At 48.0% G+C, this 24,542-nt stretch overlaps 1 protein-coding gene across 1 annotated transcript; it reads left to right on the forward strand.

The window, feature by feature from the left end:
* The first annotated feature begins 3,042 nt into the window (after positions 1 to 3,042).
* RPN1 (ribophorin I) lies at positions 3,043 to 22,244 on the forward strand. Its single transcript, XM_062200565.1, has 10 exons — positions 3,043 to 3,345; positions 6,535 to 6,599; positions 11,960 to 12,266; positions 15,050 to 15,259; positions 16,068 to 16,260; positions 17,197 to 17,296; positions 18,481 to 18,619; positions 18,844 to 18,963; positions 20,422 to 20,667; positions 21,647 to 22,244. The coding sequence occupies exons 1-10, from the start codon at positions 3,085 to 3,087 to the stop codon at positions 21,827 to 21,829; spliced, it is 1,824 nt and encodes a 607-aa protein (XP_062056549.1). The 5' UTR covers positions 3,043 to 3,084; the 3' UTR covers positions 21,830 to 22,244.
* Positions 22,245 to 24,542: the final 2,298 nt, after the last annotated feature.

The following is a 24,542-nucleotide window of genomic DNA, read 5'->3' on the forward strand; positions in this document are numbered from 1 at the left end:
ATCAGAAGTGGAGCAGCTGGAACTTGAACTGGTGCTCTGATATGGAATGTTGGTGTTGCAGGCAGTGGCTTAACTGCTGCAGCTGTACCACAATACCAATTCTGCCCCCCCCCCCCCCAAATTCACTATTAACCAGTGTTATGGTGTGAGTGTTTTTTGTCTCATCCAAAAATTCGTTGGAACTTTAATCCCCAATCCAACAGTATTGGGAGGTGTAGCCTTTTGTAGGTGACTCATTGGGATTAGGTGCCCTTATTAAAGGGAGGGGAAACTATGAGGATGAAGCATCAGGGGACCATCGTGGGCTCTGAGAGCTCCTCTCTCCAGAGAGCTGAACTTGCTAGCACCTTGATCTTGGACTTCCAGCCTCCAAAACTATAAGATACAAAGTTTTTGTTCTTTATAAATGCCCCAGTGTCACGTGCATCTTGTTGCAGCAGCACAAAACTAATATAGCTGGAATGTGGACAGTGTGGAAGAAGCAGAAGCACTCATCTTGGATCACGAGATGGAAGCCATGTGTTTAGGCTGGGAGAGAGTCACAATGAGGGAACCTGCATTTCTGGGTTCCCCAGGATTTTTACATGAGAAACTCATAAACATCCTTCTGGTCTAGAACATGTTGTTTTGGAGTTTTGCAGTAACAGTTTACTGTACCACACACTACTGTACTAGTGTGAGTTTTGGATTTCTGTTACTTGTCACCAAAAGGGCTTTGACTAATAAACAGCAGCAATTGGAGTGTGAAATGAAGAACTGTTCTGAATACCCTTCTGTGAGCACCTGGTGGGCTCTGCAGGTGAATTTGTTTCCTGTGACATCTGGGTAGCTCTGTCTTTGCAAAGTAGGGGAATCGTAATGTTTCACTGACCTACTGCTAATGTGTAGTGTGCCATTTTTCACACTTACTTGACTAAGTGTAAAAAACATTTCTATACCTTTTTACTGAGTTCCTGCAACACCCGCACACTATAGGAGTCATCATAGGGAAGGAATGAATCAAACTTTGGTGTTTCCCTTCCCCATAAAGAAAGGCAGGTGCACAGATAACCTCCAAGGTAACACAAAGTAAGAGAGATTAATTCTTGTCAATTATTTTGTAGAATTCCACTCAATTTTGTTTTTCTAATGTTTATATTGAAGTTATGTATTTTCAGCAAATCTTTGGCAATGTTACCAGAGAATGGCAGGGTTCTTGTCTTTGCACAAGAGAGAATTCAGGCGTGAGACAGAGAGTAGTGGAAAGTAAAGTAGCAAAGCTTATTAGGGAAGGGACATCCGTAAGAACGGATGGGCACCTCTCCAGACAGGACCTGAGAGACAGTGCCCAGTCGCTCAGACTGGGGGAGAGCGGGGTTACATGGTTGAGTGGAGAGATCACACCTGGGCAGGCCAGGAAGGCGGCCTAGCAGAGAGGCAGAGGGCTGAGCGCGCAGTCTGGTTGAGGCCGGGGGGTTTTAAGGAGATGGGTCTTGCTTCCCCACCTCTGCTCCTCTTGGAACAAAGGGCTTTTTGGATGTAAGTAGAAAAACTCCTGAGTTTTCCCCCTGAAGTTATCAGACAGGGGGAAGCCTGACTGGTGTTGCCCCGCCTTAGAAGAGCCTTAGAGGAAGGATGGTTATCGAGTAGAAGGGGCTGGGTGAGTTTGAAGTTCAGATACTGGGCTGCACCTGGAAGATTATCAGGCAGAAGGGGTGAGGACCCCACTTGGCAGGTTATCGGGGTAGAAGGGGGCGGGGCAGGATGCAAACCCTGGGCTGCCCCTGAAACGTTATCCGCATGACTTTGAGATGCAGATGCTGGACATAGACGTCTTGTCTTTAGGCCTTTGTCACACACACATAAGCTCATATCTGACTTCCTACCTAACAGGAATACCACAGAAATGAGGTACTAGGGCTGGAGTTGTTTCACAGCAGGTAGAGCCTGTGATGCCAGCATCCATCTGGGTGCTTGTTCAAGTCCAGCTGCTCTGTTTCCAACCTAGCTCTCTGCTAATGGTCTGGGGAAAGCAATGGAAGATGACCCAACTGCTTTGGCCCCTGCACCCACATGGGGGACTGGGAAGAAGCTCCTGGCCTGGCCCAGCCCCAGTTGTTGTGGCCATTTGGGGAGTGATCCAGGGGATGGAAAATATTCTCTCTCTGTAATTCTTTCATTTTTTTTCCCTTTCTTTCTTTCTTTTTTTTTTTTTTTTTGGACAGGCAGAGTGGATAGTGTGAGAGAGAGAGAAAGGTCTTCCTTTTTGCCGTTGGTTCACCCTCCAATGGCTGCTGTGGCCGGCACATCTCGCTGATCCGAAGCCAGGAGCCAGGTGCTTCTCCTGGTCTCCCATGCGGGTGCAGGGCCCAAGCACTTGGGCCATCCTCCACTGCACTCCCAGGCCATAGCAGAGAGCTGGCCTGGAAGAGGGGCAACTGGGATAGAATCCGGCGCCCCAACCAGGACTAGAACCCGGTGTGCCGGTGCCACAAGGCGGAGGATTAGCCTGTTAAGCCACTGCGCTGGCCTCTCTGTAATTCTTTCAAATACATAAATTTAAAAAAAGAAAGAGGTGCCCTTTTCAGTGGTACCGGATGTTACTATATCCTGTACCTGGGGAGATCTACCTAGATCATTTGGTTAAGGTGGTGTCTGCCACAACTCTCCATTACAAATTAACTGTTTTCTCCTTTGTAATTACTAAATATTTTAGGAGAGAGAACTCTGAGATGACGGATATCCTGTTTTTGCTTAAACTTTCGCCTGCTAATTTTGGCATTTACTGTCGCATACATTCTGCATCTCAAGGAGCAGAAGAGGCAGTCATTGCAGTGGGAGAACGGTAGGAGAGGTGAGCGAGCCAGGGAAGGGTGGAAGGGCAGGGCGGTAACAACCACGCCGGGTCACCGAACAGAAGCTCCAAGCGCGCTCGCCATCAGGCGCCCCGAGGGCAGCCCCGTTGCCCTGGAGACGGGGTCCTTTCTCTCTGGACGCCGCCATCTTGTGGCGCCAGCCGGCGCCCAATGAGAGGCTGCGCGGTGGCGAGAGGCGGGGCGGCGGCGGCGGCTCTCGGCCCGGCCAGGCGCTCACTCGGTCCGGGTCATGGAGGCGCCCGTCGCCTGCTTGTTTCTGTTCCTGGTGCTCGGGGCCTGGGCCCCGGCGCCCGGCAGCGCCTCGTCGGAGCCCCCGCCATTAGTCAACGAAGACGTGAAGCGCACGGTGGACCTGAGCAGCCACCTGGCCAAGGTGACCGCGGAGATCGTCCTGGCGCACCCGGGCGGCGGCTCCTCGTCCCGAGCCACCTCCTTCCTCCTGGCCCTGGAGCCCGAGCTCGAGGCCCGGTTGGCGCACCTCGGCGTGCAGGTGAGTGCGGGCAGGACCGCGCCGCCGCCCCGCGTGGGCACTTCCTGCTGCGCGGGGCGCAGGTTGCCCCTCCGCGATCGCGCCCCTCTCGGCCCCGGAAAGTGCGCAGCCCGGAGCGACGGGCGGGACCCGGGGGTCTGCGGCCAGGCCCGGGACGCGCGAGGAGGCCGGGGCGGCCGGGATCCGCCGCTGTAACGCGGCCCGTGCGCGCCGGCCTGCGGACTGGGACACGTCAGCACGAGCCGCGGCTCACGTGGGCCGCTCCTCGGGTCCAGCGGGCGACCCCCTCAGCCTGCTCCGCGCCTGGGCAGCCCTGGCCGCACCTCGGCTCGGCGGCGCCAGGATCCTAGGCGCCCGGCAGGGTGCCCGCGTGCACCAAACTGGCTCGATCACCCGCGTGGACGACGAATAAATGAATTAAGATGGATTTCATTGCCTTAATCCAGTATCCGGGCCACTGGAGGTTCTTTCTGGACTTCACCCAGAACACTCAGACGTGACGGGTTTTAAGGATTCAAGTTTGTACTCACTTGAAACTCCTGTTAATATAACCCATTTAGAAAAGTTTTTTTTTCATACTTGAAAGGCGGACAGCAAGAGCCACCTTCCATCCCCTGGTTCTCTCCCCGAATGCTCGCAACAGCCAGGGTTGGAGCCAGGAGCCCCGAGCTCTGGCACTGTCTGCTGCATTGGCGGCAGGGCCTAAGTACTAGTACTTAGTACCTACCGCTTCCTGGGGTGGACTGGCAGGAAGGTGAGTGGGGAGCGCCGTGTCAGATAAGGGGTGGGGGTGTCCCACAATGCAGCGTCACCCCCTGCCTGCCCCTCTGACACACTAATGAAGTTGCTAATGCACACTGTTTAAATATTAGAAGAACTCTTCTCAAAGTTTTAAGAGGCTGTCCTTGGGGCCAGGGTCCCCGCCACTTGGGACGCCTGCATCTGTTATGTCCTGTTGCTGGACCGATGGTCCCGCTTTCTGCTAATGGCCTGGGAAAAGCAGTGGGCTGCAAAGGTCAAGTCCAGGTCTCTCTCTTCCCCTACCTGTTTTCTTGTTAAATGGTTCCTAAGTACGGACTGTGTGCTTCCGGGTATTTCCATGGATACATTTACCACTCTCAAGGAAAGAAAATACCGGCTTTGGGAATAGAAGGAATATGCAAATACAGAGGCTTGGTTTTTATTACTGTTTTCATTAAATAGTGTTCATTAAGTGATTACCCAATTATTTATTGAGAGAATAGTCATTACATTGTCACATTTCTTCTAAGCACGTCTTATTCTCCGACTTAATGTGTAGTTATAAAACTGGGTTTATAGAGGTGATGTTTCTGAAATGACTTCTGTTGCCTTTCATGCCTTGTCCATGATGAAACACAAGATTTTACGCAAAGGTTTGTGGAAAGATGGATCCAAACTTGCTGTAAATGTGCGTCGCCACCTTTGAAATTTTTGAATGTTAAATCTCGTCCTTTTATAAAAGCAAGTTGTGACTTAGACCACAGCAGAAGCTCTCTATTCTGCCAAAAATAATCGCATGAAATTAATGTATATTTTTTGTTGAGTTTGAACATGGGTATTCAGTCCTGTTAACACAGTTCAGCTGATAAACATACTCATCACCTCCAGGTTTTCTTGGATCTCTTAGTTTGTTCTCTCCCTCTCTGGCAAGATAATTTTTTCTTACTGAATATCTACTCTATATCAGGTATGGTGGTAGGTGTTCTCATTTAACCCTCATAGCAACCTTCTGAGGGGTACAAGTTCTCCTGTGGCAGGTGAGCAGTCTGTCACCTGCAGGTTAGGTAATTGGATCCTCTGCACGAAGTCTTAAAGTGAACAGTAAGTCAGGGCTCTGCTGCAGGTTGTCCCATACTTTTGTGTATGTTTTGCTGTGGCACATTGCCCTTTCTGGCCCTGGTGGCTATGAGGTAGCGCTGTGTTGAGTTCTAAGACCTGCAGTTGGGGCTGGTGTTCGGCACAGCTGGTTAAACTGTTGCCTGCTTGGCCAGCATCCCATATGAGCACCAGTTTGAGTCTTGGCTGCTCTGCTTTGAATGTAGCTCCCTGCTAATGCATGTGGGAAAGCAGTGGAAGATGGCCCACATATTTGGGCACCTGCCACCACATGTTCTTCAATAGAGAGAAATTGGGGAGGGGTTCAGGGAGAGTAAGTTCTATAAAAACTGAAGATAATTTACTGAAAATGTTTTTAGCAACCTCACCAATTTCCAAAGCAGTTGGTAGGAAATATACACTCTGTGTTACGTTTATCATCCAGTTGTTTCTCATGGCCACTGGGTTATAAAGTAGCACATGTATTCACATAACTGGTCTCAGACTACAGAATTAACAAATGATTTTTGAACCAATCAGGTAATGTGACTGCAAGTTTTTTTTTTTTTTTTTTAAAGATTTGTTTGTGTATTTGAAAAGTGGAGTTAGAGGGAGGGAGAAACAAATCTTGTAGCTGCTGGTTCACTCCCTACATGACCACAGCATACAGGAATCAGCCAGGGTGAAATCAGGAGCCAGGAATTCCATCCTGGTCTCCTACTTGAGAGGCAGGGGCCAAAGTACTTGGACTGCCATCTGCTGCCTTCCCAGGTGCATTAACAGGGACCTGGGTAGGAAGTGGATCAGCCAACCTGCTGGTACTCCAGTATAGGATGGATGCAGCTTAACCCACTGCCCCACAATACGGGCCCCACTTGTTACTTCTTTAGTGGAAGTAAAAACAGTTTGGGTCATGCATGAGACTTTTCTGTTATATAAATAAATATTTTTTTCTACACATATTCATATTTGAATGTATATGAAGAAGAAAACACCCAGGAAGAAGTCTTTGAGGCCTTTAAGAAGTATTTAGAAATGTAATCTTTGTATGTGTGTATCTGATCATTGAGGGAAAATGCTATATGTTTACAGAGCTTAGTATGCCACTTTATGCAAAAGTAAATTTTTGATAGTGTGTTTTTTTTTTTTTTTGACAGGCAGAGTGGACAGTGAGAGAGAATTGATAGTGTTTTAGTGTTTCAGATGCAAAAAAAACTTACTGAAATAAAAATTCAAACTTCAGACAGTTCTGATTGTTTGAATACTTTAATGTGGATGTTCTGAAAAAGCTGGTTGGTTGCTCACAGTTTAGAAACCAAAAGATAAATAACAACCTGTTTTTCTTTGATGTAGGTGAAGGGAGAAGATGAGGAAGAGAACAATCTGGAAGTGCGAGAAACCAAAATTAAGGGTAGAAGGTAAGCTGCCCCAGAGCATCTGTATCTTGTCTTGTTAAACGTGACCCCGTCAGCGTTGGCGTGCTAAGTCTGGAGAGTTGCTTTGCAGTATTAGAGGCCTGGCGCATCAGACTTTTAAGTAGCGTATGCGGCAGCCAGCAGCAGGCTGTAGCGGATCCTGTCTTTCCTGATTACTCATGCTGCAACTGGAGTCGCTTAAGCAGTGGCAGCTTGTTTTACTAGAAAGTAGTTACTTTCCGGCCGGCGCCGTGGCTCAACAGGCTAATCCTCCGCCTTGCGGCGCCGGCACCCCGGGTTCTAGTCCCGGTCGGGGCACCGATCCTGTCCCGGTTGCCCCGCTTCCAGGCCAGCTCTCTGCTGTGGCCAGGGAGTGGAGGATGGCCCAAGTGCTTGGGCCCTGCACCCCATGGGAGACCAGGAGAAGCACCTGGCTCCTGCCATCGGAACAGCGCGGTGCGCCGGCCGCAGCGCGCTACCGCGGCGGCCATTGGAGGGTGAACCAACGGCAAAGGAAGACCTTTCTCTCTGTCTCTCTCTCTCACTGTCCACTCTGCCTGTCAAAAAAAAAAAAAAAAAAAAAAGTAGTTACTTTCCATCCCAGAGCAAGTCTCTGTAATCTGTGTGGGATAAGGATCCCTCACCAGCAGAGGGGATCTTCTGGATCCTCAGAGCCTTATGTGAGAACTCACTGTGTAAGCAGACTGCCTCTGAACTGCGGTTGACTCCTATTCTGTTTCCAAGGGGCAGGCAGTCCTCTCACTGCACCCCACCCGCCATTGCTCCTCAGCCCTGAGCACTGACAGTGATGTGTCTTTCCTGGGGGTGACTGAATTCTGTGAAGCCTGGGTATGGACTGTAGCCAGATTTTTCTGCTGCAGCCTTAGAGTGCATGAAATAGGCACCTCACCAACCCTGAGAATGTTGGATCCGAAGATTGGCCTTAAATAAGTTGCTGTTAAAATTCCTCTCCTTTGTGGCCGGCGACGTGGCTCAACAGGCTAATCCTCCGCCTTGTGGCGCCGGCACACTGGGTTCTAGCCCCGGTTGGGGTGCCAGATTTTGTCCCGGTTGCTCCTCTTCCAGGCCAGCTCTCTGCTATGGCCCGGGAAGGCAGTGGAGGATGGCCCAAGTGCTTGGGCCCTGCACCCCATGGGAGACCAGGATAAGCACCTGGCTCCTGCCTTCGGATCGGCGCGGTGCACTGGCCGCAGCCCGCCAGCCAGTGCAGCCATTGGAGGGTGAACCAACGGCAAAGGAAGACCTTTCTCTCTCTGTCTCTCTCTCTCACTGTCCATTCTGCCTGTCAAAAAAAAAAAAAAAAAAAATTCCTCTCCTTTGTAAACGTCCAAGGGACTCCTTGCCCTCTCGGAGGCTGTCTGAGGATCCTGTGTGTTTATGGCTCTGGCTGATGGCCTGCAGCACATGTCTTGGTGAGGCCCGGAGCATAGTTGTTGAGTGTGGCCTTTGTTGCTCTAGTTCCCGATTTCAAATCCTCTCTTTTTCTGCTGTTTCCTGTGTGGCCTCAGTTTCCTTTCCAGCAAAACAATGTCTGCCTCATGATTATGGTTAAGATTAGTTGAATTAATACATCTAATATTGTGAGAATGGAACCTGGTGCCCAGGAAGTCCTCAACAAACTTTGGCCTAATCACAAAGAGGGCTAACCAGTGGAATGGAAGGAGCATTCCAGGCAGAGATATCTGTAAAGATACAGAGGTTTGACATCTCATCAAGTGTTTAGTTAATTGTGCCTTCAGAGTGGCTGGAGCCCACAGGAAAGTGCAGTGTCAGGAGGACTGCGGTCAATTTAAGGAATGCTTTGTGCATCATTCTTAGAGGTGTGAATTTTATCATGCAGGCGGTTGGGAGCATTAAAAAATTTTTTACAACGTATTATTTCTGGTTATGAGTGCACACATTCTGCAGACTTAATACCTCTTCCTTTCACAGAAACTGACACATTCTGAGTTCTCAGTAAATCTATTTCAGTAAATGAATAATTATTTTGGTTACCTGACAAATGAAGTCCTTCACAAAAATGCTCTCTCATTAAATCTAGCAGAAGAGCTATAGGAAAAAAAGTTTGTCTGCTTCCTAGATGCTGGTATAGTCAGCATTGTGTTGTCTGTCTAGCCATTTATCCATTAGAAACCCTTGTTTGGTGTTTCCACGGTTTGATAAGAACATGCGTTCTTAATGATGACCCTGGAGCACTAAAAGCTTTGGAAATGTCTGGATCATCAAAGCAAAATTAGCATTTAACAACTTGTAAAATTAGGGTGGGAGAAATGCCATCAGATTGTCTTGATGGCTGGCGGGAGACAGATCAGCAGGTTAATTTGGAAGAGATGCATTAATGTGGACAAGAAGTACTGGTGTGAACCAGGAGGAAGCAGGAGGAGGGAGTGAACCTGAGATGCTTTGTAAGGCAAGAATGACCATCAGATACTGGCTGTCGGGGTCAGAGAGGCATCAGAAATTGCTTGCGGTTTCTAGTTTTAGAGTTGGTTAGATGGAAGCAGTATTAGCAGTGGGGAGTTGGGATCACCATTGATACTGGATTTGTTGAATTATCTGTGAGGTGGTCAGTGGAGCTGGCTCACAGGCATTTGAAAAGTTGAGTTTAGAGCTCAGGACAGAGCAGGATAAAAAGCAGATTTAGGACTTGAAGTCAAGAATTGGAGTGCTTCTTATATTTGCAGTAGAGTGCTTTAGAGTGTGATATGAAGTATAACAATGTGAGTTCTATAGGTTGCAGCAGGAGAATTAATCCACCTTCTGCCCTTTAAGGAGATATACCATGGAGCACGTTAAAATGCCTTCTTTTTTTATTTGAAAGACAGAGTGACAGAGAGAGAGAGAGAGAGAGAGAGAGAGAGAGAGAGATCTTCCAACTGAAGATTTGTTTCCCACATGGCTGCAACAGCCAGAGCTGAGCCAAGAGCTTCAGCTGGGTCTTATCTTTTTTTTTTTTTTTTTAATTTGAGAAGTAGAGTTACAGACAGTGAGAGGGAGAGACAGAGAGAAAGGTCTTCCTTCCATTGGTTCACTCCCCAAATGGCCACAACGGCTGGAGCTGCGCCAATCTGAAGCCAGGAGCCAGGTACTTCTTCCTGGTCCCCCATGCGGGTGCAGGGGCCCAAGCACTTGGGCCATCTTCTACTGCTTTCTCAGTCCATAGCAGAGAGCTGGATTGAAAGAGGAGCAGCTGGAACTCAAATCAGTGCCCATATGGGATGCCGGTGCCACAGGCAGAGGAATACCTACTGCGTCACAGCACCGGCTCCTCAGCTGGGTCTTCCATAGGGATGATAGGGCCCAAGCACTTGGACCATCTTCTGCTGCTTTTCCCAGGCCATTAGTAGGGAGCTGGATTGGAAATGGAGCAGCCAGGACTCAAACTGGTGCCCATATGGGGTGCCGGCATCATGGCTGGCGAAAAATAACCCATTAACACTGGCTCTTAAAACTCATTTTAAATTGGAAAAAGGCCAACCAGATGAAGCTGTTTGTTCACTCTGAGAACCGTTACCATTAACATTTTGTTGAGAGGTGAACATGTGGCCTAGCAGTTAAGGTGCTTATGGAGATGCCTGTGTTCCATGTGGGAGTGCCTGGGCTCAGTTATCTGCCTCTGGCTCTTGACTTATCTTCCTGCGAATTCAGACACTGGGAGGCAGTGGTGATAGCTCAGATGATTGAGTCCCTGTCACCAGTGCGAACACCTGGTTTGCATTCCTGGCCCGGGAACGCTCAGGGGGAGATGCCGCTATCCCAGGCTGCTGCAGAGTGTCTTGCAGAATGATAGCTGGTGACAGGCTTGCAGGCATTTGGAGAGTGAACCAGTTGATGAAAGATCTTTTTCTGTCTCCTATTTCTCTGCCTCTCAAATGAATAAATAAAAATTTAAAAATAAGGAATTCCCTTAAAAAATCATTTTGTTGAACATTTTACTGAAATAGTTTTTTCTACATACACATGTATTTTTATGTCTGAAAATTAAATCATACTTTGTTACTTGCACAAACTGATTAGCTTTTACATTGTATGTGGACATCTTTCTGTGTTTATAGCTATGTTTAGATACAAGTTTTTTTTTTTTTTTTTTTAATGAATTTGAAAGGTGTGTGAGCATGGGTGCGCGTGCACACATACACATACACAGAGAGAGAGCTGCTGGTTCTCTCCCCAAAATACCAGCAATAATGAGGGTTGAGTCAAGCTGAAGCCAGGAACCTAGAACTCTACTTGGGTTTCCCTTGGGTGGCAGGACTAAAGTACTTGAACCATTATCTGCTGCCTTCCAGGGTGTACATTAGCAGTGGACTCAAACCTAGGGAGTCCAATATGTGAGGCAGGTATCCCAAATGGTATCTTAACCACTGCACTAAATACTTATTTTTTAAAATATTTATTTATTTTTCGATTTACTTGAAAGGCAGAGTTAGAGGAGGAGGATGGGGGAGGGAGAAAGAGAGATCTTCCCATCTGCTGGTTCACTCCCTAAATGGCCACAATGGCCAGGGCTGGGCCAGGCCAGGCCTAACCCAGGAGCTTTCCAGGTCTCCCACATTGGTGCAGGGGCCAAGCACTTGGGCCATTTTCTGCTGTTTTCCCAGGTGCATTAGGAGGGAACTGGGTCGGAAGTGGAGCAGCCGAGTCTTTAACCGGCACCTATATATGATGCTGGTTTTACAGGCAAAGGGTTAGCCTGCTATGCCACAACACCAGCCTCCCCCCACAACTCAATTTTTAATGACCACCAATTTTACATTGTGTGATTCTGCTAGAATGTGTTAACTGCTGTGCTCTCATTGGATGTCGAGAGTTTTGCACTCATTTGGTATTATAAACAAACTTGAGATGAACATCTAGACATGTCTTAAAAGACTTAATGGACGGAGCCAGCGCTGTGGCACAGCAAGTTAAAGCCCTGGCCTGAAGCACTGGCATCCCATATGGGCACCGGTTCTAGTCCTGGCTACTCCTCTTCCGATCTACCTTTCTGCTATGGCCTGGGATAGCAGTAGAAGATGCCCTAAGTCCTTGGGCCCCTGTACCCACGTGGGAGACCTGGAAGAAGCTCCTGGCTCCTGGCTTCAGATCAGTGCAGCTCCAGCCGTTGTGGCCATCTGGGGAGTGAACCAGCGGATGGAAGACCTCTCTCTCTGTCTCTACCTCTCTTTGTAACTCTGTCTTTCAAATAAATAAAATAAATCTTAAGAAAAAAACCCCATATTTACTTTAAAAAAAAAGAAATGGATGAAATGTGATCTCTTAAACTTGTTGGACTTTGAACCGTTGGCTCTATTTTCAGTTTCCTTAACCTCTCTAATTCTCTTGCCTCATTATTCCTTCAGTGGGAGATTCTTCACGGTCAAGCTCCCAGTTGCCCTTGATCCAGGGACCAAGCTTTCAGTTATTGTGGAAACTGTCTACACCCATGTGCTTCAGCCATATCCAACTCAGATCACCCAATCAGAGAAACAGTTTGTGGTGTTTGAGGGAAACCATTATTTCTACTCTCCCTACCCAACGAAGACACAAACCATGCGTGTGAAGCTTGCCTCCCGAAATGTGGAAAGCTACACCAAGCTGGGAAACCCTACGCGCTCCGAGGACCTCCTGGATTATGGGCCGTTCAGAGATGTCCCTGCCTATAGTCAGGTAGGCTCAGTGGGAGATGCAGCCATCCCAGGCTGCTCAGAGAAGGCCTCACAGGGTGGATGGAGGTCTGAAGTGGTTTTAAGATCATCTGTAGAGTTTAATTTATCTATTTGAAAGGCAGACGCCGGCACACCGGGTTCTAGTCCCGGTTAGGGCACCGGATTCTGTCCCAGTTGCCCCTCTTCCAGGCCAGCTCTCTGCTGTGGCCAGGGAGTGCAGTGGAGGATGGCCCAAGTGCTTGGGCCCTGCACCCCATGGGAGACCAGGATAAGCACCTGGCTCCTGCCTTTGGATCAGCGCGGTGCGCCGACTGCAGTGCGCCAGCCGTAGTGGCCATTGGAGGGTGAACCAACAGCAAAGGAAGACCTTTCTCTCTGTCTCTCTCTCTCACTGTCCACTCTGGCTGTCAAAAATAAAAAATTAAAAAATTAAAAAAAAAAAAAAGGCAGAGAGACAGAGACACAGATCTTCCATCTTCTGGTTCATCCCTCAAGTACCTGTAACGATTAGGGCCTGTGAATCTGGGAACCTAGGAATTCAGCCTGGGTCTCCCTTGTGGGTGACAAGGACCCAAATACCTGAGCTGTCACCTGTTGCCTCCCAGGGTGTGCATTAGCAGGGAGCTGCAGTCAGAAAGAGTGACTGGGACTCACACCGAATACTCCAACTTGGGAGGCAGGGATCTCAAGCAGGGACTTAATCACTGTGCCAACTGGCTACCCCTTAAGAATTTTTTCAACAACTTTTTGAATATGAATACATGAATGTGAGTCTATTAGTGGAATTATATGACAAAAAGAATATTTCAAGAATTCTTGCTTCCACATGTTCTGCCCATTTCTTTTCCCTGGTAACTGTTTTTGATATTTTTTTAGTGTTTCTGTCTACAAATATATTCATATTCTTTCATTTATCAAAACGTCATACCCTGTGGATATTGTTTCATGGGTTTTTGGGGAGTGAGAGGGGCGCTGCCTGTTGTTGAAGTTGTCCTATGCTGCCGAGTCTTGGGGTCTGCATACCTGTTGTGCTGCTGAGAGACTTACTGCTCTGGGCTGTGCTTTCTCTAACTTATTTTTTTCCTCTACTTATTTTTCCCTACTTGAAACTAACTGGATAAGTGCCTGCTGGACACTGATTTGGATATCTTCTCCATAGGCTTTTAGAAATTTGCATATTTTTGTTTTGGACCTTTCAAAATTAATATAATTTAAAATGATTAAAATGTTCATGAGAGACTATTTGGAAAATTTGGCATCAGTTCTCAACTTTTTTTTTTTTTTTTAAAGAAAGGCCTCTCAGGTTATTCTAAAAAATTATTTACTTATTTGAGAGACAGACACAAAAAGAAAGAGGGACAGAGAGAGAGAGAGCTCCTTAAATTCTGAAGATGGCCCAGGTTGGCCTGGGCTGAAGCTGGGAGCCAGGAATTAATCCACATCTCTCATGTGGGTGGCAGAAACTCAATTACTTGGGCTATCACCACTGCTTCCTTGGTGTGTGTTAGCAGAAGATGGACTCAGGAGCCAGAGCTGAGACTCAAATCCAGGCGCCCTGATGAAGGAGACAGGGCTTTTGAAGGTGGAGGTCATGTTATGTGAATAGTGTCCCTCTGTACTCAAGAGGGTTTGGGTCCAGGACCCTCCTAGAATACCAAAATCTGTGGATGTTCAAATGATACAGTATTTGTAACCTGTGTACATCCTTTTGTATACTTAAATTATTTCCAGGTTACTAATGCCTAATGTAGTGTAGATGCTGTGTAAATAGTTGCACTGTATTGTTTAGGCAATAATGACAAGGGAAAAAAAAGATATATTCAGTACAGATATAGCTGTCAAAGGCCTAACTACATATTATACATGATGTGTGCTTGGTTCAACCATAGGTAGACAAGGTTGACGAGTCTGTATAAATCATTTGTCACTTAGAAAGTTCTCTCAACATTCTACTATGTTACTGCATTACCTTTGTAAACCATTTTTAGTGGCCATCCCCCTGATGTGATGTCCTTTAGTGTATTTGCCAAGTTTCTATAGTTGGACAGTTAGGTTTTTTTCTATACTAAGCATTGTAGTGTAGTGTATTTCTTATCACAGGATTTTTTTCTTTCTGAGAACCTAACTTTTTATATATTCTCAGGGTAGATTTTTCTGAAGTAAAACGTTTCAAACCAATGCATGTGAACATTTTAAGATCTCTTGTATGAACTTTGAAAAGGTTTAGCCAAATCTTCCTGCAGAGGGGCGGCATTGTGCTGCAGGTTAAACAGCTGCTTAGGGTGCCTGCATCTCAATGTTGAAGTGCTAGCTGGAGTCCTGGCTACTTTGTTTCTGATCCAGCTTCCTGCTAATGTGCCTGGGAAGACTGCTGAGGATGGCTGCAGTGCTTGGGCCCCTGCCACCCATGTGGGAGATCACGATGGAGTTCTTGGCTTTAGACTTTGGCCCTGGCTGTTGGGAGCATTTGGGGAGTGAACCAGTGAATGGAAGATATCTTTCCCTCTCTCACCCTCTCTCCACGCACTCTTTGTGCTCTGCCTTTTAAATAAATAAATGAATCTTTAATATATATATATATATATATACACACACACACACATATATAATGAATATTTGTTTCTATAATGTTGTAAAATGTCCAATAAACAATATTTTAAGATGTTGCATACGTTATATAACATAATTTAACCATTCTGTTGCTGATGTACAGGTTATTTGATTTACGCTAGTGTTGGTTCTTCTGTTGGGCAAAACTAGAATACCTGTTTCCTGTCTCTCCAGGATGCTTTTAAAGTACACTATGAGAACAACAGCCCTTTCCTCACCATCACCAGCATGACCCGTGTCATCGAGGTCTCCCACTGGGGGAATATCGCTGTGGAGGAAAACGTGGACTTGAAGCACACGGGGGCTGTGCTGAAGGGGCCCTTCTCGCGCTACGACTACCAGAGACAGCCCGACAGTGGGATCTCCTCCATTCGCTCCTTCAAGGTAGGCTGTGCTCAGCAACGTGGACAGTGGGAATGCTGACTTACAGTCAGTCTACCCTTTCTCTGCTCTTTGTACCTGACTACATACACTTTTTTGGGATCGGCTGATGTTTAAGTAATTGAGTGGCAGTATTATGAAAGCAATAAAATCTTAAAAAAATAAAATTTTCCCATTTATATAAGGGAGACATGTTTTTAAGAGAAACTTTGAATAGAAAAAGTGAAAAATGTACTCATAGTATCATCACTCAAATACAAGAACTGCTGACATTTTTTATAATTTCCTTTTTCTCTGACAGTGCTCTTTTAAAAAAGTCTAATGATATTGCCTGTGCAGCTGTATATCTCGTCTTAAATATGGAATCTTACAAACATTGTCATGTACTGGTTTGTTATAGAAGGGCTCACTGTGCGAACAGAGGAATCACATTCCTTCTCCCATTATCAAACACAATGTGCAGAGTTGGAAGATGCAATAAGGAATGCATCTCTGACCCTGTCACCTAACTCATGTAATTCTGCAGCATAACTTGCAAGATTATTTTTCTCTGTGTATGAAGTGTTCTATATTCACTAAAGTATTTGCAGTTCTCTTCATTATTTATTGTTTAGAATGAGTTGGCTACTTAGCAACCTCGAGTGAGTAGATGTGATTTCTAGAAACTCGGAACCCTTTCAGGGAAAGTAGACTGGTCTTGATTATTTACAGTTTGGGCACTCATGAAGCCCCAGTGCAGAGAGCTCTCCACCCTCGGGGTGGTTTCCTCTGACGGCTCTGGCGCTGTAGAGGGCTCACCCCTGTCTTGCAGACCATCCTCCCTGCAGCTGCCCAGGATGTTTACTACCGGGATGAGATCGGCAACGTGTCCACCAGCCACCTCCTTATTTTGGATGACTCCGTAGAGATGGAAATCCGGCCTCGCTTCCCTCTCTTTGGAGGGTGGAAGACACATTACATCGTTGGCTACAACCTCCCAAGCTATGAATACCTCTATAATTTGGGTCAGTCATCAACAGTAAGGAAGAGACTTTACTTTAAACTCTTAAATCCCGCTCTTCCCCAAATAAAACAGCTACTAGTCCTCATCGATGGAGAAAATGTCCCCTTGTCATTCTTAGGAAGGCTGGGATAGCAGGCCCTTTTTTAAATGAAAGGCAGAGAGAGAGAGAAACAGATCTTCCATCTGCTGATTGACTTTCTAGAGGCCTGCAACAGCTAGGGCTAGGCCAGGATGAAGTCAGGAACACCCTCTGAATATTCCGCATGAGTGGCGGGTCCCAGTTTTGGACTGTCATCTGCTGCCTCCCAGGCAGCTGGTTCAAGTCCCAGCTGCTCCACTTCCGATCCAGCTCTCTGCTATGGCCTGGGAAAGCAGTTAGAAGATGGCCCAAGTCCTTGGGTCCCTGCACCCATGTGGGAGACCGAGAAGAAGCTCTTGGCCCCTGGCTTCGGATTGGCCCAGTTCCAGCCATTAGGCCATCTGAGGAGTAAACTAGCAGATGGAAGATCTTTATAACAAAATTTTGTTTATTAAAGAGAGTGATTGCAGGGGGAGGAAGATAGAGATACTTCCATCAGCTAGTTCACTCTTCAAATGTCTGCAACAGTCAAGGATGGGCCAGATTGAACCAAGAGCTCAGAAGTCCACCTGGGTGTCCCAGATGGGCAACAGGGACTCAGTGACTGAGCCATCATGTGCTGCCTGCTGGGAAGCAGATGGGTAGCAGAGCAGCTGGAACTTGAACCAGGTACTGTGATATGGGACATGGGCATCCCAACAGCGGCATAATCTGCTGCACCACAATGCCTGCCCCAACCATTAACTATAGATTGCTTCACGCCCTTCTGTGTAAGGTGAGCACTTTCACAGCCCCATCCTTGCTGTTACCCTGTTTCCTCTGTTCTCACCTTGCTGTGTGTGTTTGCTTGATCCTCAGGCGATCAGTATGCACTGAAGATGAGATTTGTGGACCATGTGTTTGATGAGCAGGTGATAGATTCTTTGACTGTGAAGATCATTCTGCCTGAAGGAGCCAAGTGAGTGTAATTGTTCCTTTCCTCTGTGTCCCATTTCTCTCATGGTGCCCACTTGGTACCTGTCAAGGGGAACCTGCATTCCAGGGACACAGAGTAGGTACTGAGTAAATAGCACTGACTGAGAAACCTGTAGGGAACCTTGTGACTGAAGTGAAACAGAAAAGTTAGACTTGAACAAAGGCATGTGGTTTACTTATGAGGCCTTCCCCAAACAGTACCTTCACGTGACAGGTGCCATATCCAAAGTCCTGAGCAAGCTAGAGGGAATGGCCTGGGTACTAACACAACAGGAAAAGATACACAGTGCCGGCAGCCCAGTAGACAGTGTGCTGTGTTGACACTGGGTAAGAAGAATGGACTGTGGCTCTGTTTCTCCTGGGTCAGAAAGGGAGTGCCTCAGATGGTGTAGCAGGGTTTCAGGTTACAAACAGTAGAATTTGCCTTTGGTAACTTTAAGAGAATGTAGATGGGAAGTGAGGGCTATGCAGAAGTTCAAGAACCAGGCTTTGGAAAGGATGGAGCCAGCGCATCTCTAGGAGTCCAGCTGATGGGAGGAGATAGACACTCATGGGAACTTGCCCTTGACATGAGTGAACACACCTGTCGGTAGTCTGTGTCACTTTGCTGGGGATTTCTGTTACACAGGAAGCATCTGCTTGACCACCTTTGGTCATTTGTCTGCTCTCATCATCAAAACAAGAGGCACTTTGATTGTTCTTCCTGGGGATAACATTCTGTGTGGGAAGGATAGCTTTTCTATGCAAAATTAGGGTGTGCTGTTGACCAGAAGGGACAGACGTCTGGACAGAAAAAACAGTGTACCAGCCCTTGTAAGCAGCCTTTGTTCATGGCAGGAGAAAGAGACTCTGAGATAACTGCTGATGGCCTCTTCAAGTCCCCAAGAGACTCACTGGGTAGAATGTCCAGGGCTGTCTTGTACTTGCATGCACCTGTGAGTGGAGGATGCAGGGCCAGCTGATGACTCAGCACAAGCAGATCTCTCACACAGGGCTTTGTGCAGTGGATCAGCTGTCTCAGGGCAGATGTTCCCTATTGCTGGAAGGGAAGCAGAGTGGGAGTGTGTGAACTTGGTGATCTTGTAAAGGGCCCGTTAGCCTTGGAATTCTCCATGCCACTCCTGGCTTGTCGGTGGAGTTGTCTGAGTTATTCCCATCTGCCTCTAGGAATATCCAAGTTGACAGTCCTTATGAAATCAGCCGTGCCCCAGATGAGCTGCACTACACTTACCTGGACACATTTGGCCGCCCTGTGATTGTTGCTTACAAGAAAAATCTGGTAGAACAGCACATTCAGGACATTGTGGTGAGTGGCTGCACTGCCTTCTGGGCCTCCCTGCTGAGACAGTGGGTGCTGGGGCTGTGAACTTTCCCTTCTTCCCCTCCTTGAGTGCAGGGTTTAAGCCTATGGCTACCTCTGGGGGTGGGCCATGGTAGCAGGTGGTAGAGTGGGCAGCCTGAGTAGGCCTGGGTGCCAGGTTCCTATGTCCCTGCCGCTCTGTGCAGCCTGTCTTCTGGTTCTGCTCACAGGTCCACTACACGTTCAACAAGGTGCTCATGCTACAGGAACCCCTGCTGGTGGTAGCTGCCTTCTACATCCTGTTTTTCACCGTCATCATCTATGTCCGCCTGGACTTTTCCATCACCAAGGTACCCTCGAGGCTTGCTTCCTACCCTTATCAGTCAGCCTGTTGTACCTTGGTAGTGTGCTTCACTAGCTTGGGCACCAGTCCTCACAGCAAGCCCAGAGCAGGACTATCGCTGGAAGATCCTCCCCTGCTGTGGCCTCTGCTAATCCCACTGGAAAGGTACTGGCACTTGTGTCTGTGATCACCAGTGCTTCCTGTCTTGTTTTAGTTCTGGAAATAGGGTAACTTGTGGGCTCAGCTGGGGTAGGAGAAACATAAAGACGGCAGGTGGTTATTCTGCTGCTTGTCATTTGGCTGAACCACAGCTCCTCTCCCTCCCTGTGGACACTCCTTGTGGGGAGACGATTCGAGCGGCAGCTGTCCACCTGGCCCCATCAGCAACCTCCTTTCTTCTAACGTAGCATAGTTACTCGCGCTCCTGTTGGTGACCAATTTCATCAGTCTGAATAGTCTTCCTGATTTATTGTTGCCAAAATATCTGGATCCTTATTTCCTCCTTTTACACAAAAGGTAATAATGATATGTATTTTGTGTCCTTTTTTTCTATGTAAACATGCTATGGGAGTCACCCATATCAATTCTTCCTTGTTGGTTTTTTATGGAACCTTGGTTTATTTACCAGTTTCCCACATGTGTAAAACCTACTTTAAAACTTTAATAATTTATTGAGCTAAAAGTTAATTGTGCACCAGATCAGCTATGTGCAGAGCAGACTGAGCCTTTGAACTGACAGGACTTCTGAAGTGGGCACATGTGAGAGAAGACTGGAAAGCAGGGAGGGCCATGATTGGCAGGCAGGGGAGCTTGGCTTTTTCCTTTGTGGCCTGGAACGTCCTTGGAGGAGTAAGCTCTAATAAACTTCCCTGAAGCCCTCCCTGGTCTGAGCCGAACGTTCTCTTCAGCACCTCCCCTGTTCGATTTATGGCCCACTCTGGCGTTACTGTCCTGGTTTGCATTACCTTTCTGCCTTGCCAGGCTGTGAAGAAATGTCTGTCTCACCCTGTGTCCCTGGTCTGGTCCATTGCTGGACTTGGCCCAGATGAAATGTTAGCAGGGATTTGATTTTATTTCTTCTTTTTTTTAAGATTATTTGAAAGAGAGAGGGAGACACAGAAACACCCAGGTGGCTGCAATGGCTAGGGCTGTGCCAGGTCTCCCACATGGATGGCAGGGGCCTAAGTACTTGGGCCTTCTTCTACTGCTTTTCCCAGGCCATTAGCAGAGAGCTGGATTGGGAGTGGGGGAGCCAGGACTTGAACCTGCGCCCATATAGGATGCTTGCATCACAGGTAGTGGTTTTACCTGCTGCGCTACATCACCCACCCTAGGGGTTTGATTTTCTGACTTTCCAAGATAGTACCTTTTCTTGTTTGGCCGCTGGTGGTAGGTGTTATTTGGGGGACAGAATCAGAGGGGGCTCAAGCTTGGATGTTTTCACACGTGGTGTATCTCTGTCCAGGATCCGGCTGCAGAAGCCAGAATGAAAGTGGCTTGCATCACAGAGCAGGTCTTGACCCTGGTCAACAAGAGAATAGGCCTGTACCGTCACTTTGATGAGACCATTAATAGGTACAAGCAATCTCGGGATGTCTCCACTCTGAACAGCGGCAAGAAGAGCCTGGAGACTGAACACAAGGCCTTGACCAGTGAGATTGCTCTGCTGCAGTCCAGGCTGAAGACAGAGGGCTCTGATCTGTGTGACAGAGTAAGTGTCTGGCATCACTTGGCTCTGGGCCCCCGTCCCCATTTTAGGGTATTGTACCCCTCTGTCCAGAGCACTGTCTCACTGCTCTGTCCAGGTTGATACCAGGTAGCTCTGCTTCTACCTGCATGCTTGTGAGGGGAGAATGCAGCTAGCCTGTGCTTATCACTAGGTGCCTACCAGCTCCTGAGGTGAAACAAGATGTTTTGGGGTCTTGATTGTGATTGAGAGTTGGGTTTGGACGGGGCTATACAGCACTATCTGTCCACTTGGCCAGTGCTGAGAGTACCTGCTTCCTTTGCTGCAGACCAGGCTGGACCAGACCTCAGGCTGCTCATGGTATGGTAAGACGAACCCAGGCTTGAGACTTCACGGGTGTGAATCCAGGCTGTAATTCAGATTCTGTAAACCTGGGCAAGTGAATTTTCTTCAACAGTTTGCTCATGTGTGAAATGAGAATGCAGTTAGCATCTCAGTATGAAATGAGTCTAGCGCACGTGAAGCGCACAGAGCCGTGCCTGATCCATACCATGTAAAGTAAGTTACCATTAACCGTGAGGACAGTTACCTCCTCGCAGAAGTGCCCCTCAGAGTCCCCAGTCACCTGTCCCTCCTGGCGTCCCCTCTACGTCCCTTGTGTTAGTTTCTTCCTGTCACTGGCCACTTTTTGGAGCTGTGCTTTTTCATGGGCCTCTGTTCAGTATCGGGTTCAGGAGGGTATGAGACCTTACATGGCCCTTCTACAGCATAGACTTGGACGGTCCTGTTCGCTAGATGAGAGCCCAGGATGGTGCAGGGGCTCGAAGGAACTATTTACGTTGGTGAAACTGGCATCAGAAACAGGGCCTCTCTTACTCCACGGCCAGCTCCTCTGCCTGGAGCACTGTTGTATTTGCGGCACTCCAGGGTCTGTCAGCTTGGGAGCTGGTGGGGCTAGGTCGGATGGGCACTGTCAAGTGCTTCTCTGCTCTTGCCTCGTTAGGTGAGTGAAATGCAGAAGCTGGACGTGCAGGTCAAGGAGCTGGTGTTGAAGTCAGCGGTGGAGGCTGAGCGGCTGGTGGCCGGCAAGCTCAAGAAGGACACGTACATCGAGAATGAGAAGCTCATCTCTGGAAAGCGCCAGGAGCTGGTCACCAAGATCGACCACATCTTGGATGCTCTGTAGCCCCTGCCCTGGCCTTCAGGGTGGGCCCTGGGAGCCTGCACCGTTAAGAGGGCAGGCAGTGGGTGGAGGGTTGTTTGAACATAGAGACCAGCGAAGGCTGCATCTCTAATTTGCAAATGGCTTTCAAAGGAAGAGAAGCCAGGCAGTAGAAGAAGCCTCTTTTTTTAAAGTTAAAAAAAAATTAAGTCCCACGATAACAAAACATCTTTGTGTTTTGAACAAAGAAATTTTCAGTAGTTGACTGGTATTGTTTGATTCTGAAGCCTAGGGTATTTTTTAAGCCTGTAAGCACCCTGTTTCATGCCCTTCTACTTCTTGATGTTTCGGGTATTTTGTAAGCATATGTGTGTGTGTGTGTGTTTTTTTTTTTTTTTAAAGGTGTGTATGACCAAATGAAAATAAAGCAGGGACTGTATTTGTTTTTGTTCTGTTGAAAATCTCTCCTAACTTAATTCTCACCTTTGGACACAATACTTTTATCAAGTGCTTTTTATCCTGTAAATAATGGACTTGCTCCTTGGATCAGATTTGCAGGGTGGGTATTTACATTTGACATCTTAGAACATGGAGGTGTCCTAATAGGAGTATTAGCAAGTACTAACTAGCACAATAGGAGAGGTCAAGTGGCCTCCCTAAGACCACACACCAGGAGTGGAGTAGCGAAACCTCTGTTTTTGTGTGTTTTTGAATATTTTTTATATAAAGATAAGGTCATTTATTCATGTCATCTTACTGGATTACAACCCTGGCCTCTCTCCCCTGCCCCCCGCAGCACACATGCGCACCTCACAGTGGTAAATACACACATTGCATCCATGGGAAATCAAAAGACAGCACAACAGGTCTCTAGACATGGAAGCTGTCCTCGGGCTGTGCACATCCCTGGCCCACCCCGAGGTTGGCGGAGACCCAGGCCCAGGAAATGCAGAATGTCCTTTACCCTCCTGCGTCGCCTCTGCCCACAGGCCACTTGGTACCAGGTTATCAGAAACAGGGAGAAACAGGGAAAGGCACAGCATGTGACAACGTGGTTTAACAATGTGGTGAAGGTGCCAACCCTGCAGCCCTGAAATTCCCATGAGGAAACGGCCTGCAGCACCTCTGGCCCAGGCCAATGTCCAAGCCTATGGGCCCAGGATACCTATAAAAGGTTTATTTTTATTTGGAAGGCAGAGTTAGAATGATCTATCCACTGGTTCACTCCGCAAATGGCTGCAATAGCCAGGGCTGGGCCAGACCAAAGCCAGGAGCCTCCCAAGTGGGTGCAGGAGCCCAAGGACTCCAGCCGTCTTGAGCTTTCCCAGGTGTACCAGCAGGCAGCAGGATCAGAAGTGGAACAGCCACTAGAACCAGTGCCTATATGAGATGTCCACATCACAACATAGCTCCTACTCTACCATGCCAGCCCCTTGAATATCTATTTTAAGTCTATTGATAGGCAGTGAGAGAGATCTTCCACCTTCTGATTTACTCTCCAGATGCCTACATAGCTGGGGTTGAGTCAGGCTGAGGTCAGCAGCCAAGAGGCAGCTGGTACTTGGGTCATCATCTGTTGTTCCGCAGGCACACTGACAGGAAGCTGGATTTGAAGTGAGGGTGGGACTGGATCCCAGGCACTGTGATAGGGGATGCAGCTGTCCCAATCGACGGCTTAACCTGCTGTACCACAATGCCTGCCTCTTGAAAATCTGTATTCTGTGTCCTACTGAGAATTCTGCAGTGGTGAACACAGAGGAGGTTCTTACGGAGGACAAACAACCAACCCAGATTCGTAATCACAAACTGACAAAACCCTGCGAGATAAAAAGTACAAGTCCTCTAAAAGTACTGGATTAATCAGGATGGGATGGGAATTAGGAAGGCTTCCCTAGGAACTTTTTGTTTGAGCTCCGGAGGAGTTACACAGGTGACATGGAGGCAGCAAGTATTCTAGGCAGCAGATACAGTGTGTGCAAAGGCCCTGGGACACCCTGGAGCTTGAGGAGCTGAAGGGACTCCAGCTCATGAGCGGAGAGCATACGGACGGGCATGGGGCTGCAGAGGCAGGGGAGTCCTGAGCAAGACAGCGTTGCAGGACCGTCAAGGCTTTCAGCTTTACTCTAAAATCAAAGGGAGACTGCCTGCCCTGTGAGATGCTCAGAGGAGAAAACTGCTGGCCAAAGGCGGGGGTGTGAAACACGCTGAGCCTCTGTGGTCAGCAGGCAGATGACGACACTGCAATGACATGTGGACACAGTTCCGAGGCCTGGGGGCTGTGGGTGGGACTGACAGTGCTCAATGTCTGTCAGGCTTCCTCCTCCTTCTGCTCTCAGGAGTGCTCTCCCTGCTTCACTTGATGTACTCCTCCTCACCCTTCAGGTAAGAGCTTAAGGTTCCATGACCTGGGGCCGGCGCTGTGGCTTAGCGGGTAAAGCTGCACCTGCAGTGGGCCGTATGGGCACCACCAGTTCGAGACCCAGCTGCTCCACTTCCGATCCAGCTCTCTGCAATGTCCTGGGAAAGCAGTGGAGGATGGCCCAAGTCCTTGGGTCCCTGCACCCACGTGAGAGACCAGGAAGAAACTCCTGGCTTCGGATCAGTGCAGCTCCGGCCGTTGTGGCCAATTGGGGGTGAACCAGCGGATGGAAGACCTCTCTCTCTGTGTAACTCTTTCAAATAAATAAATAAATCTTAAAAAAAAAAAAAAAAAACGGAAGGGCAGCAGGAGGGAGTG

The sequence above is a fragment of the Lepus europaeus genome, chromosome 9 (genome assembly GCF_033115175.1).
Source record: "Lepus europaeus isolate LE1 chromosome 9, mLepTim1.pri, whole genome shotgun sequence".
Lineage (NCBI taxonomy): Eukaryota > Metazoa > Chordata > Mammalia > Lagomorpha > Leporidae > Lepus > Lepus europaeus.